Source organism: Phragmites australis, chromosome 3 (genome assembly GCF_958298935.1).
Source record: "Phragmites australis chromosome 3, lpPhrAust1.1, whole genome shotgun sequence".
In the NCBI taxonomy this organism is placed as follows: Eukaryota; Viridiplantae; Streptophyta; class Magnoliopsida; order Poales; family Poaceae; genus Phragmites; species Phragmites australis.
This window is the reverse complement of record NC_084923.1, coordinates 15,605,207-15,618,053: the sequence shown is the minus strand read 5'-3', so window position 1 is coordinate 15,618,053 and position 12,847 is coordinate 15,605,207. Positions and strand designations below refer to the sequence as shown.

The 12,847-nt window shown below is 44.5% G+C and overlaps 1 protein-coding gene across 1 annotated transcript; it reads right to left on the bottom strand.

Annotated features, from left to right (window-relative positions):
- Positions 1-3,285: 3,285 nt before the first annotated feature.
- LOC133912390 (F-box protein At5g46170-like) lies at positions 3,286-4,840 on the bottom strand. The gene has a single exon (XM_062355091.1). It carries the CDS (start codon positions 4,616-4,618, stop codon positions 3,530-3,532), a length of 1,089 nt encoding a protein of 362 aa, XP_062211075.1. The 5' UTR covers positions 4,619-4,840; the 3' UTR covers positions 3,286-3,529.
- Between the last annotated feature and the right edge of the window lie 8,007 nt (positions 4,841-12,847).

Sequence of the window (12,847 nt, the reverse complement as noted above, 5' to 3'; positions counted from 1 at the left end):
CCTGAAATGTGCTAAGCTCGAGTAAGTTCCTAATCTAGTAGCAGGATCGACAGTGAAAGTCCTTTTTCACCCAAGCAAAAGCAGTTCCTTTGATTTTTGTTTCGACTAATTCCCTTCTTTCTGTGGATTTGGTCTCATGTAATGTACTATTCGTATGCAAATAATATTGGAGGTTGCAAGTTATGGAGATGGTATGATGGTAGGGCATCTGAATTTATTAGACACGTGTTGGTTGACATGCGAGATGCGATCAGATCTTTGACGAAGGAGAACCAAGAACTTAGAGGTGTTGTCAATGTTGCAAATGTAGAGATCCAGAAGTTGAATTTGAGGAATAAAGAAGAGGTTGTTGCTCTTATAAGGTGCCTAAGCTTGAAGAATGAATGTGATGCTGAAAATGTTGCTAGGATTCAGAAACTAGAGAAACAAAGAAAAATATTGATGTATGTTGTTGTTGCTTGTGTAGTGATGGTTGTAAGAAATTTTAATTTGTAATCCTGAGACATGTAACCTGTGAGCAAGAAATGAATGTATGCATGCTGATCATTTTCTGCAATTTGCAGTCTGTTAGCAATGCAAGAATTAGTGAATGAAAGTATTTATGCTTATCATTTTCTAGAATTTGCAGTCTATTACCAATGCAAGAATCAGTGAATGAATGTATGCATGTTGATACCTAATTTCTGTGTGTGAGCAATGAAAGGAAGACATAGTATTGCACAATAAGCTAATGGTATTGCACAATAAGCTAATGGTATTGCGCACATGTAGACATAAGTAGACCACAGTTTCGCTATTACATTAGCAACATTAAACCCAGACCTAGCATAATTCATAGTATAATTAAGCCATTGTTTGGCACATACATTTTATGGCACATATCAGCAGAGACATCATTGAGTATTAGAAAACTTCAGAAGCTTTGGAGGGGCCTTGGTTTGCTTGCTTGGTCTAAATTTCTGGGGCTTGATGCATGGTCTCTGTGCTTGAACTTTAGAAGAAGCAGAACCAACTGTGACAATGATGTTGGCTTTAGAATAAGATATTTTTCCTGTAGTCACCTCTAGGTTAATGGCATCATTCCCTACTTCATGTGTGCTCACCTTGGTCCTCGCAGTAGTTTTGATAATCCTCTCATTTATCATGCCAGGCTATACAAATTCACAGGTAAAGGAGTCAAACTATAATATTCAAACATGATGATGTAAAAAGAGTCAAACTTGCATAATAGTGCTTATATTCTATAAAGTGTTAGCAGTACCATCCAAGTACAATATATCCAACCCACTGTATATCTTCTTCCTCTGTCCAGATGGACTGTTGTCAAAGTCTTTCCTCATCCTCTTGCTCAATTTAGTTGTGATTTGTTGTGAACTGGTTACAGGAACCTGTAATGAATTATCACAAGTAATTTTGCACAAGCAGTTCAATTGGTAAGTTTGCAAAATCTGTTCTACAAGAGCTTTGTTGTGAGAATGTCCTCAACAACTCTTCTTGATAATCAAATATCCTAACATATTGCCCCTTCATGGAATCCAGCAACTCATTCATCACTATTGACTTTGCTCTCTTGCACTTGAAAATAATAACATTAGCTTTCATCTGCTCTTACACAATTTGCCTCATATGATCTACCTTCCAAACAAGATTAGTCATGATGGATGTCTTAAACAGATCAGCTATACTTCTGACAGTCACAAGAGAGTTATCCCTCCTTGGTGGACAGTGTGCCGGTTTTTATAAGTGCTCACTTGCCATCCATTTGTACTGGTTGTATTTGATAACAGAATGATCCGAGGGCAATTGGGCCAGTCATATTTTGCCCTGACTTTCTTTAGGTCATTCTTGGCAAACTTGATGACCTTGAATGTAGCAAGGCCATATTTCTTGGTTGTCTTTATGAACTCATCCTTACTTGTAAATATCATTGCTAGCCTAAAAGTAGGACTGATCGCCTTTTGTCAAATATGGGAAACTTTAGCTTTCTTCTTATCAGTTCACCATCACTTCCTGCTTTATCATAGCTATCCTCATCTTCACTGTTAGAAAAATATGAAGTTTCACTGCCTTTAGATCCTGATGCAGGGGAATACCAAGACTTCAGAAAGGATATAGCATTTGCTACTTCTTCTGGAGACATCGGTGGTGCAACAATAATGTCAGCATTTTCTTCTGTGGCCTCAAGAGCATCACTCTCATTATCCTAGTCATTGTCACTTTGTTCCTCACCATCACCCTCAGCTTCACCATCACAGCCATCATCAATAACAAATTATTCCACATATATATCAACCACCCCAGCATCAGTTATGTAAATCAGCCATTGTCTGACATGCCTTGTCATCACTAAGCATCCTCAATCTATTAAAAAGTTGCTTGCCCGAGAACAACCAATGCATATTCACCATGTCTAATCCCTTATGATGGTCTTCAAGGTGTCCACGGATCTCTAGCAGTAACATCTTATCTCTATCCATATATGATATGCCCTCCAAACCACCATAATACACAACTCTCTTTCCATCATTATAAAACTCTCCATTGTAGTGAAATCTAACTGCAAGCTTGTCAAAGAAATCCATTTGCCACACCTCACCAGCACCTACATGCATACGAGCAAGTTCACAAGATGAAAGCATATACTAAATCGATTACTCCACACTACTAATAAACAAATAGAAGAATTGATCTTCTGTAAAGAATACTACTATAACTAGAAAAACTGACTCAACTAACACCAATTACATGGAAAAAGAACTAACCTTCCAATCTCAATCAGTGTGGGGCAATGTCGATCTGCACGTGTCACGGCCGTCTTCCTGCCATGCTCCACCTTGAACGCGGATGAGTGGTGGTCGAGCGAGGCCGATAGGGCAGCGGATCTTGGGTTTGTTTAGGGTGGCGCTAGTGTTTTCAATAGGAGAGCGATGATGGATTTGAGGTGGACAGTAGGGAATAACTGAGGAGCGTGAGAGAGGGATAGAGGTGGAGGCGTATTAAAGGGGTGCTGACTCAGTTCCTAGTCAGCCAACTATGTGTGCAAAATAGCCGTTCAGAGGGCTCTAGGATAAGTGGTAAACAGTTTTGATAGATTGAGGACGTAAGATTTATGGTTTTCAAGCTGAGAGATGAAAATCGAATGATGATCATAGTTAAGGGACTAAAAATGGATTAATTTCTTTTACAAAAGGCGAAGTTTTTACTTCCAGCAAAGCATACAAACACTTTTGAGTTGCCATATGGATGCCATTTCATTCAAGAATTTTACAGTGCTCTGGACAACACTTGAATGAAAATGTGATTGCTTCATTCCATTCACCGACTCATCCATTTATCGTATCACCAAGGCAGTAAAGAGAAATCGAGGAGGCATTAGCGTTGATTGTTACAAGGAGGAACACCTCACTATGCCACTGATCAGAACTGAGCTGAGCTGAGCTGATGCGAGCAGGAGCAGGGCAATCTAATGGCCATTGCCCACTGCGATTGGTGTGCTGTGGTGGTATTGCTGTTGCACACGCTCGCTAGACTAGAAACCGTTCATCTCGAGTAGGTACGCGCGGCGCTTGCTGAGCGCGCCCACGGCCTCCCGGAAGGGCCCGTCGAACGCGCCGGCGACGAACTCGTCGAGCTCCTTCCTGCCGCCGCCGATGCCACCGACCTCGCCGACGGGCTTGATCACCACGAGCGTGGCGCCGTGGATCCTCGTGCCGTCCGAGAGCTCCAGCAGTGGTGCGTACCGGAGCTTCATGTTGCAGGCGGGCACCTGCGTGCGGTTGGCGGCCGCGGCCGCGGCGAACGGCTTGTCCGTGAACTCCTTGAGCTGGTCGCGGTCCATGGCGAGCGTGCCCTGCCCGTGAGCGTCCGTGAGCGCGACGCGCTCCAGGGTGGGGTGTTCCTTGACGATCTCGCGGAGGAGGTAGTGCCGTGTGCCCGCGGCGATGAGGGAGCTGATGGTCCACACGACGCGCAGCTTGAGCCCGCCGTTGGTGTAGAACGACTCCGGTATGCTGCCGCTGTCGTCTTCCGACTCGTGGTCGTCGGCGGCGGCCGCGGTGGCCGCACCGGCCCGGTCAACCTTGGTGCCTCCGAGGATGACGCAGCTCTGGAGGGTGCTGCCGAAGACAGCCTTCCACTTGAGGAGGACGCCATCGTCGGTGCCGACGTCGGAGACGGGGAGCTCCATGCGGAGGTTGCGGATGCTGCTGAAGTTCTTGAGCACCTGCGCCGGCGAGTGGTGCTGCTGCTGCGCGTGCTTGCCGTGGCCCGCGCCGGCGGACTTGCCCCCGGCGTCGCAGTGGGAGAACGGCTTGAGCACGGCGAGGAGCATGGCCTTGAGGAGGTGCGAGAGCACGCCCCGCGGGCGCGGCCCCGCCAGGCCGAGCGCGTCGTCGGCGTCGGCGGGGATGACGCGGTCGATGCGGAGGCAGGCGTCGTCGACGAGCGGGACGAGCGCGTTGAAGCGGCGCGACACCACGGAGCACCGCCCCAGCGAGCGCGCGTCGGCTAGCTTGTTGAAGATGAGGAGCACCAGCGAGTCCGGGACCTGGTCGAAGTGGTCCTCCCCCTCCGCCGCCAGGAGCAGGTCCTCCGCGAAGATCCGGTGCTTGGACTGCATCCTCCGATACGTTTCTTGATCCTTCTTGCCTTCGATTCCCTCCCACCCGAGAGCAGAGAAGAACCCCCTGCTCTGCTCAACTCAGAGATGGCGCCAGCGCGTGCGCAGGGAGGGAGAGGTGGCAATGGAGCACCAATGATGATGAGGAGGAGGAGGCGGAGGTGAGGTAGGAGGAGGGTGGTGGTGGCGAGTGAAGGCGAGGGAGAGGCGCTTATAAAGAGGGGAGCGGATGGCCGGCCGGAGGCTGAGAGCGACTGTGGGTCAGGGCGAGTTTGGTTGAAAGATAAGTATGGATGGAATACGGTTATTTTTGTTTTTTATATATTTATTTAAGTTATTTGAATTTAGTTTTTTTTGTCGAAGGAATACCAGTAGATGAGATGAGAGTAATTAATAAAATTATTTTTTAATTTTAAATAATAATAATTAATCATATATTAATCCACACGCACTAATACTTATCAACGTTAATTTTATCGTAGTAATTAATAATTAACAATAAAATATACTAATTATCACTAATCATACTCTAATCAACACACCAATAATATATTAATAAACACACTAACACTTAACAACTATAATTTCATAATAATAAATACTAATTAGCAATATAACATACTAATTATTACTAATTATTTTATTAATGAATATAATTAGTTAAGTTGGACGGTTTTATCCGATTAAAATGAATGAATCATTCAGTATGTTTAAAAATATTCCTAAATATAGAATGACCTCATATACCCACCACTAACCAAATAGCTAAAAAATGTGAATGGCCATCCACATGGCTCGCTGTCGGGGCGCCCCCCTAATCATACCGTTAGAGCGAGGGGAGATACGATCGGGCGATTTCTTTTCTACCATTGGGTTCTCTCTCCTGCTCTGCTCCTGCGAGCTTTGTTTAATCCTCCTACTCTCCTCACTTGACACTTGACAGATCCTTTCTCTGCAGCCACTGGGCAACGGTACACTCCATTATCACTACATTACCATCGGCGCTTAGTTCTGCTGCGCGTTCTCGAAAATTTGTTGCTCATATACTTCAATTTCTCGACTGCAGATTCATGGAGATCATCTTCTTCAGGAATCTACCACGGAGAAGAGAGGTGTTCCGGGTTGTCAGCGCCTCTCAACCATTCGTCCATTTCATTCCAGACCTTAATCTTTTAGGAACGGAGAAGAGAGGTGTTCTGATTTGATAACACCAAAAGCGCAAACAGACCGAGGCGCCTTCAGCTGCGAAAGGCCGGCAGCAAGATCTATGAGATCGAATGTACAGCCTTTCCGGGATAAAGCCCCCCTCGCACTAATCATATCACATAATCAAAATCAGTTTAGTGCTCATTCTGCACTGCCCTGCCCTGAAGAATATGGACCAGGTACAGATCCTTTAATTTTACGATCTAAGCAGTTTAAAAATACAACCTTTGCAGCTTTATCCATCAAAACCAGTACTACGTAACTGCCGCTGAAAAGAAGGCTTATTCTAGTTCTGGTATCATGCACCACGAAAATTGTGCAGCTGTCAGCTCATTTCGTTGCTGGCTCAGCTCGGATCAGCTCAGAGTATCACGCCGCACGAACAGATGCGAGCGACCTGCGTTTCTCGTGAGCAGTTTACTCGGCGGATACACCGTTGGAGCTCGTACCGTGCACGCACGGCCATGCACACAATCGAATGCCACTGCCTTGTGCAGTTGTACACGAAGCAACCAGTAAACCTGCGCCTGACAGAAGATCAAGGTTGCCGGTGTCCTCCATCGGAGTGTTTCGCAGCTGCGTCTAGCTTTGATGTACTTGCCTCGTCCTCCTGTACCGTAACTATGAGAAACGACATTGTATCAACTATCAAGTCTGCATCTAGTGTGCAGCTAAGAGATAAAGTAGAAGTTGCTAAGACATGATATTGGTAACTAGTGTGCAGCTACTTAGACTTTTTTTTTTGCTGCTACAGTAGAAGATGCAACTCGGCTCGCCCGCAAAGCGCTCCAGCCGAGACCGTTTCCAGCACACATTCGATGCTACAATGAAGCGGACGGAGGGAGGCCGCATCTTTGCCGATAGAAATCGGAGGCTGTAATACTGTTTACAGGATAAATATAGATTAAAAAAGACAAAAAATAATAAAAAATAGGAAATAAAATGATTATTAAAGATAGAAAAATAAATAGTATTATAATAGTATTAAAAGATATAATAATAATGTTACATAGAACGAATTTTTAAAGTATATATTAAATATGGTTTTAACCTAGCTTAGCCTGGCTTATGGTTTTAAAGTATATATTAATAATGTTACTAGGCGGGTTGATCCAGACTGAGGTTCATGCACAACTAACCCACTCCTGAAAGAATATTATGTTGGCAATGCATGTGGGTTTTGGATATGATCGAATTCCGTATGCGCGCGCGCACCACACAACGACTCCTCCCTTGGAACACAGCGTGCACACGAGCGAGCGAGGCCGTGTACGTGTGCCCGTGCTCCCGTCCCGTGACCTGCTCTGCACGCAAGACATCCAACCGCCAAATAATGGCGGTCGAGGTAGCATCATCATGCGTTCGCTCACTGAGTTGGGTTGTACATACGCACACGGTACTCTCACTCTGCTATGATTGGAACCATCGAAGGGGAGGCATCACGCAACACTCAGTTATATACTTATGCGAACTATGATTAGCCATGAACTGTCCGTGCTCGTGCTAGCACCAGCTGATCGATTAATCAGTGTATGTTTTTTTTTAAAAAAATCTGCATGCATGGGCTTGCTCAGGGCCAAAATATAAATGGAGCATTATAAAGAAACTTATTTTTTCATCAATAACCTAGGGTTGAAAATATTTTTATAAATTAGTACATCACGTGAGAAGAATATTAGTGAATTTATCTAGATCTTTCAAATTTATTTGAGCATTAAAAATTGCTAGAATTTATAAAAGTAGGATTATTTAGAGAATTTTAATTAAATATTGGCTTAGGTTTTGTAGATCAAACCAATTAAAACATGTTGTTAGTGAACTCTAGTTTGCTCATAAAAACATTTAAAAAATTTAGACTATTTTTATACTCTTAAATAAAATCAAGAATTAAATAAAAAAATAAACACTCGTGTACATGACGGCTAGCTTTCTTCCCGTAATTCCTGTCGTCGCAAAAACTGCTGGGCCCACTCTTTTTTCGGTGCCTCACGTAACGAAATCGGGTTTTTATAAACAAGATGCCAAATAGACATGCTAAATTTACAAATACATCAATATATTATTTATTTTTGAATTTTTTTCTTGCTCATCAACCTCACTGTCCATTTTCTTCTTCCTCTCTCGTCTATGATAAAAATAATTGTTAGAAGGGCTCAGGGGGCTTCCACTGACTACGAAACGGTAGGTGGCTCGAGCCCCTTGATGCCATGTTGCCAACGAGGCTCGCCCAAATCATGCGTGGTGTCTCCCAAAGCCAGCAGCAGGGAAGCGAGGGAGAAGGGGACGGGATCTCTCACGAAAGACCAGGGAAAAGGCGCGTGTCGAGCTCATCATCGACGGGAATATATCGACACCAATCAGGTCTGTAGTGTAGACCACTTATTGATGGATCATTCTTGTCTAGGCATGCTTTTTTTTAATGGCGTTTGAGAGCCTGCATTGCTTTCACTCGGCTGGCAGTGCACCTACTTCAGATTCGGGTATGCAGATGGCGTTTCGATGGTTGTTCGAGTGCACTTTGATGCGTTTTGATGGAAGCTATGCTGTTCTGGTTGTTCAGACAATCAAGCTCGCCATGCATAACGGCGAAGCAAGCATTAAATCTAAGAAAAAAAGTGTTACATATCTCTAATATAAAAAATGCTAACAGCACGTTATAATCTTTCAGCATTTATTGAAAAATATTTGCTATGGACAGTGGCGGACCCAGCTCTAAATTTGAGCTGGGGCGCAGACGAACAATGCACTTAACAAATGGCAAAAATAATCCACATACATATGCCATATTTACGTTAAAATCATACAAATTAGAGTATAAATAGTAATTTGAACGTCATAGAAGAAGTTTCAAGATGGTACCTCTCGGACGAGGATTAAAAAAACAATTTTGTATCATGTAACTTAAATACAACAAAAGGTAAAAGAACAATATGTCAATTTGAAAAATAGATCAATGAGTGACAATTAAGTGATCAAATATCTAGAAAATTGATGAATAATAACTTGAAAGAGGAATAGTTCCTGGCAATAATTCCATTGATATACATTGAAGTGTATACAGAGAGAGGTTCAACAGAATATATACATGGCAAGAAACTCTATCTATAGCAACAAAATCAGGGCTATGATACTCCACTTAAATTAGCTATGACACGCTTTGGTAAGTGGTAACAACCTGTACACCGAATACAATCGGATACGAGATCCTGAAATCGTAGCAAAGCAGCCAGGCACGAGGGAGCGTAGCAAGCTAGGTTGGGCCTTTCATCTCTCCCTCAGTCTCAGTTGTCAGCCCACCACCACTAGCCTACATACCCCTTCAATCTTTGCCTTTCTTCCTCAACACCTGAATGGATGCCATGAGTGTTGTCTATTGGCTCGACGAGTCGATCACATCCCTGATCGTCTAGATAGAGGGAAGGAACTAGGAAGGTGGGGCTGTTATCAGCCGCCAGTAGCTGGGGCGGCCGCCCCACCTTGCCTATAGGGAGGGTCTGTCCCTGGCTATGGACAAGCATTGTGAAGGGCACTTCTCGAAAGAAAGAAAGAAAAGAAAAGGATACATGCCGCGGGACAAGTGAGCGTTGGATAGGTGAACCCAAACTGACACGTGGAACTATGGGTATATGACTCCATTGTAAATCGAATGGTATTTCTCTGCGTGAACAAATATGCATGCCACTAAAGACATTGCCTTGGAGAATAGAGAGAGTGAGTGGGTGCTCTCCGTTGACCTGTGTACGGCGTGTGAGCCACAGTGCTAGTATGGCGCGCTTGCCGCTTGTGAAGCTTTTGGCGACTTCGTGGATCTCCTGAACAACACGAGTGTGTAGATATAGCATGAGTGTAGAAGTGAGCGAACGGCTTACAAGACGTACAGACGTACTGACCTTTCGATCCAGCTGTAAAAAAAAAGCGTGTGTAGAAGCCGTGTGAGTTTGTACGAGTGTGTGGGTGTCGTGTGTATGCATGTCCCATGGGTGTGTGGGTGCCGTGTGAGTTGGAGTAGAGCCCGGAAAAAAAAGACATTCTTCACATGAGAATTGTCCAGGAAATTTTGGAACATTTGCGGTGAACCCAAGTTTAGTACAGAGTCCGTGTCAGAATCACACAGTCCAAGCCTGATACGGATCCCAAACTAGATGGAGGGTAGGGCCGAGGCATTTATGCCAAACAGTCGATGCCTGTCACGGTATTTTGTGGCAGCAGTGAAAATCCTGGCCCCCTGATCCAGCCAAGCTGGGAGGTTGAAATGCTTCATCAGAAATGCCCAGAAAGTACGGCTGGTAGGTCGGCCTACGGAAGGCACGAGCAGATCGGCGTAAATTCCCGGTGCGGCCCGGCCGGCTACCTGGTCCTCCGCTTGGTTCCGCGGGGGGAAAGAAAACAGGGGGAGGACCGAGACGAGCGGTGGTTGAGCGATCGGGTGGTGTGGTGGCGGCGCCACCGGCACAGCAGCACAGCGCCACAGCGTGCGTGGTTATGGGGAGGGGGAGCCTGGCTGCCTGCCTGGCTCCACATGAGCACACGATGGATAGCCCTGTGGTACGCGCCAAGGCGAGGGAAGGAGGGCCCCGTGCTCTCCGGGACACGCCATGTGAGGAGAGGAGACAATTATTAGCCACGGCGGATTGGCAGAAGCGGGCGGACACGCCCTGCCCCGTCCCGTCCCGTCCCGTCGTCGTGCTGATCATCCTATGGCGGTTACGGTGGTTTAAGATTGGTGTAATATCGTCCAAACCTGCCAGCCATGGCAAAGAACAGCAAAGTCCTCTCCTCTCCTCTTCGTGCCAGAGAATATCAGGACCGGACAAAGGTTGGTGTGCACTGCTGCAATCTGGGACAAAAGGCAGGATCGAGATTCCAGCGCTAGAGCGGAAAGTAATCGTAGACGCATCATGTGTGCAAAAGCGAAGAACCTGATGAAGAATGGCCATGATGGTGATGCTGTTCTCCGACATCGCTAAAAGTAATCAAGCTATGTATGGGTGGCAGATTATGGCACTTTAGCTGACAGCTTGATCGCTGTTACAGGAACAAAGCCATGAATCATGACACAAATCACGCATATACACATGAGCTGAACATGGGTGGTTCCTCAAGCCACAGGTTTATTTTCTCACTCAAAATCCCCCCTGTCCACTGCATCCCAGACAAAGCGGGTATATTAGTCATTGGCATACAGCACACGACGACGAAAGCAACGTCACCTACCAGCGCATCAGATCTACCGCTTGCAATCCAGTAAAAAGAAAACAGAGGGCACGACAAACCGATGGAGTTAGGCATTCGCTTCCTCGTGATCAAGCTGACCAGCGTTCTGGTGATTACTGCCTGTTGGGGTTTTCACAAGCAAGGTGACCCACCATCGGGTACCTCTCCTTGAATTTCTCTTCCCAATCTTGTAAGACCTCCAGGTCATCCGGACTCAGGCCTTCCAAATCTCCGGTCAGGTCATTAGGGTCAAATGACATCAATGCCAGGGCCCGAGTTGCATCCCGCCCGGCAAACAATATGGTCCCTGAGGTCCATAAAAGAGCCTGAGAGGAAAAGATCAGGGAACACAATCATGAACAAGGTAAAAAGCCACATTATATATCCATAATGACACAGGCAAAGGTCTTATTCCAACAGAGGCCTACTGCTCAAGGGCATAGCATGTATGATAGCATCAAATAGAATTGCAAAATCTGATACAATGCAAATGTTTTGTTTAAGTGATAGATAAACAGATCATTCTAAATTTCTCATGCATAAAGTGATAGATAAACAGATCTTACAATATCATATAGCAACATCCGATACAGGCATTAACAGTAGTCACATTACCAAGTTCCATCTCAGAATCAGTTCCAAACAAACGCATCTCGTGGAAGATTATTTGAAGGATCCGGGCCTATATACCTAATTCCTTGGCAGTATATGGGTCAAATGAACATCCAACAAGAAAACTACAGTGTGGGTTCCAGAATCTAGACGGTCTCAACAAATAAGAATATGCTTGCTGCCTGTTGAAGCAGCAGACTAGGAAGATGAATAATAGTTATACAAAGCAAGGCATTAAGGGTAGCCGACGGAGCTATACACTACTGACTGCAGACTGCAGGATAAACAATACTGACTAAGCTACAGTAATATATGATTTCACAAACTAATATACTAGTTCTCAGACAAATGTGGAGCTAAACAAGGAGGGATGGCACATGATAAGTTATGATCACTTAGACAGCAAACAAATGTAAAGGTGAAGAAACAAGGTGGACAAAGCAATCAGAAATATTAATATTGGTTGAAAACTTGCAAGAACCAGAAGATAAAGAAAAAGAAACAGTAAGGCTAATTAGGTGCACCAAGAGACCATAGAAACAAATACAGACTTGAAACACAAGACACATCAAATAAGATAATTTTCAACCTAATAATTTCAAATCAAAGTACCCTTAGTTTAGACGAAAACTTTATCAAATCATTACGAGTTACAATAATAGATAGCTCTTACGTAAATACGAAGTTAAGCTTCACAGCTCCCAAAAGTGGTTCAACAAGGTAAGCATAATGCTTAATTTTTGTTAGGCATTTCATTTTCGTTATACTGAAGCCAAAAAAGGATCTGTCATCTCTCATTGTATTACTAATTAACCAGTAACATTTTGAACTGAAAATTTCCATTAAGTTGGGTAACTCAAATATTTATGAACTATGAGTATTATGAACAAGGAAACCAACATGACGTTATAGGTAGTTATACTGGACCTGAGAAGTCTTGTGCATCAAACATGAGGCATCTAGATACTAGTCCGTCACTGTATGCCATTCCATAACAAAAATTGAGCAACAACAGTGGCCATTGAACATAGTATCTATGTCTCAGTTGCTGGTAGCCAAACCATTTGAACATGTGCTCGTACGCACGATGCACTTATACAGTACTAGTGTTGGATGGGGTGGGCCCGTCCAACTTTTTACACTGGCCGCTGTTTGGTTCGCGGACGAGGCCGGACAGGGTCATCCAATATTGCTTCG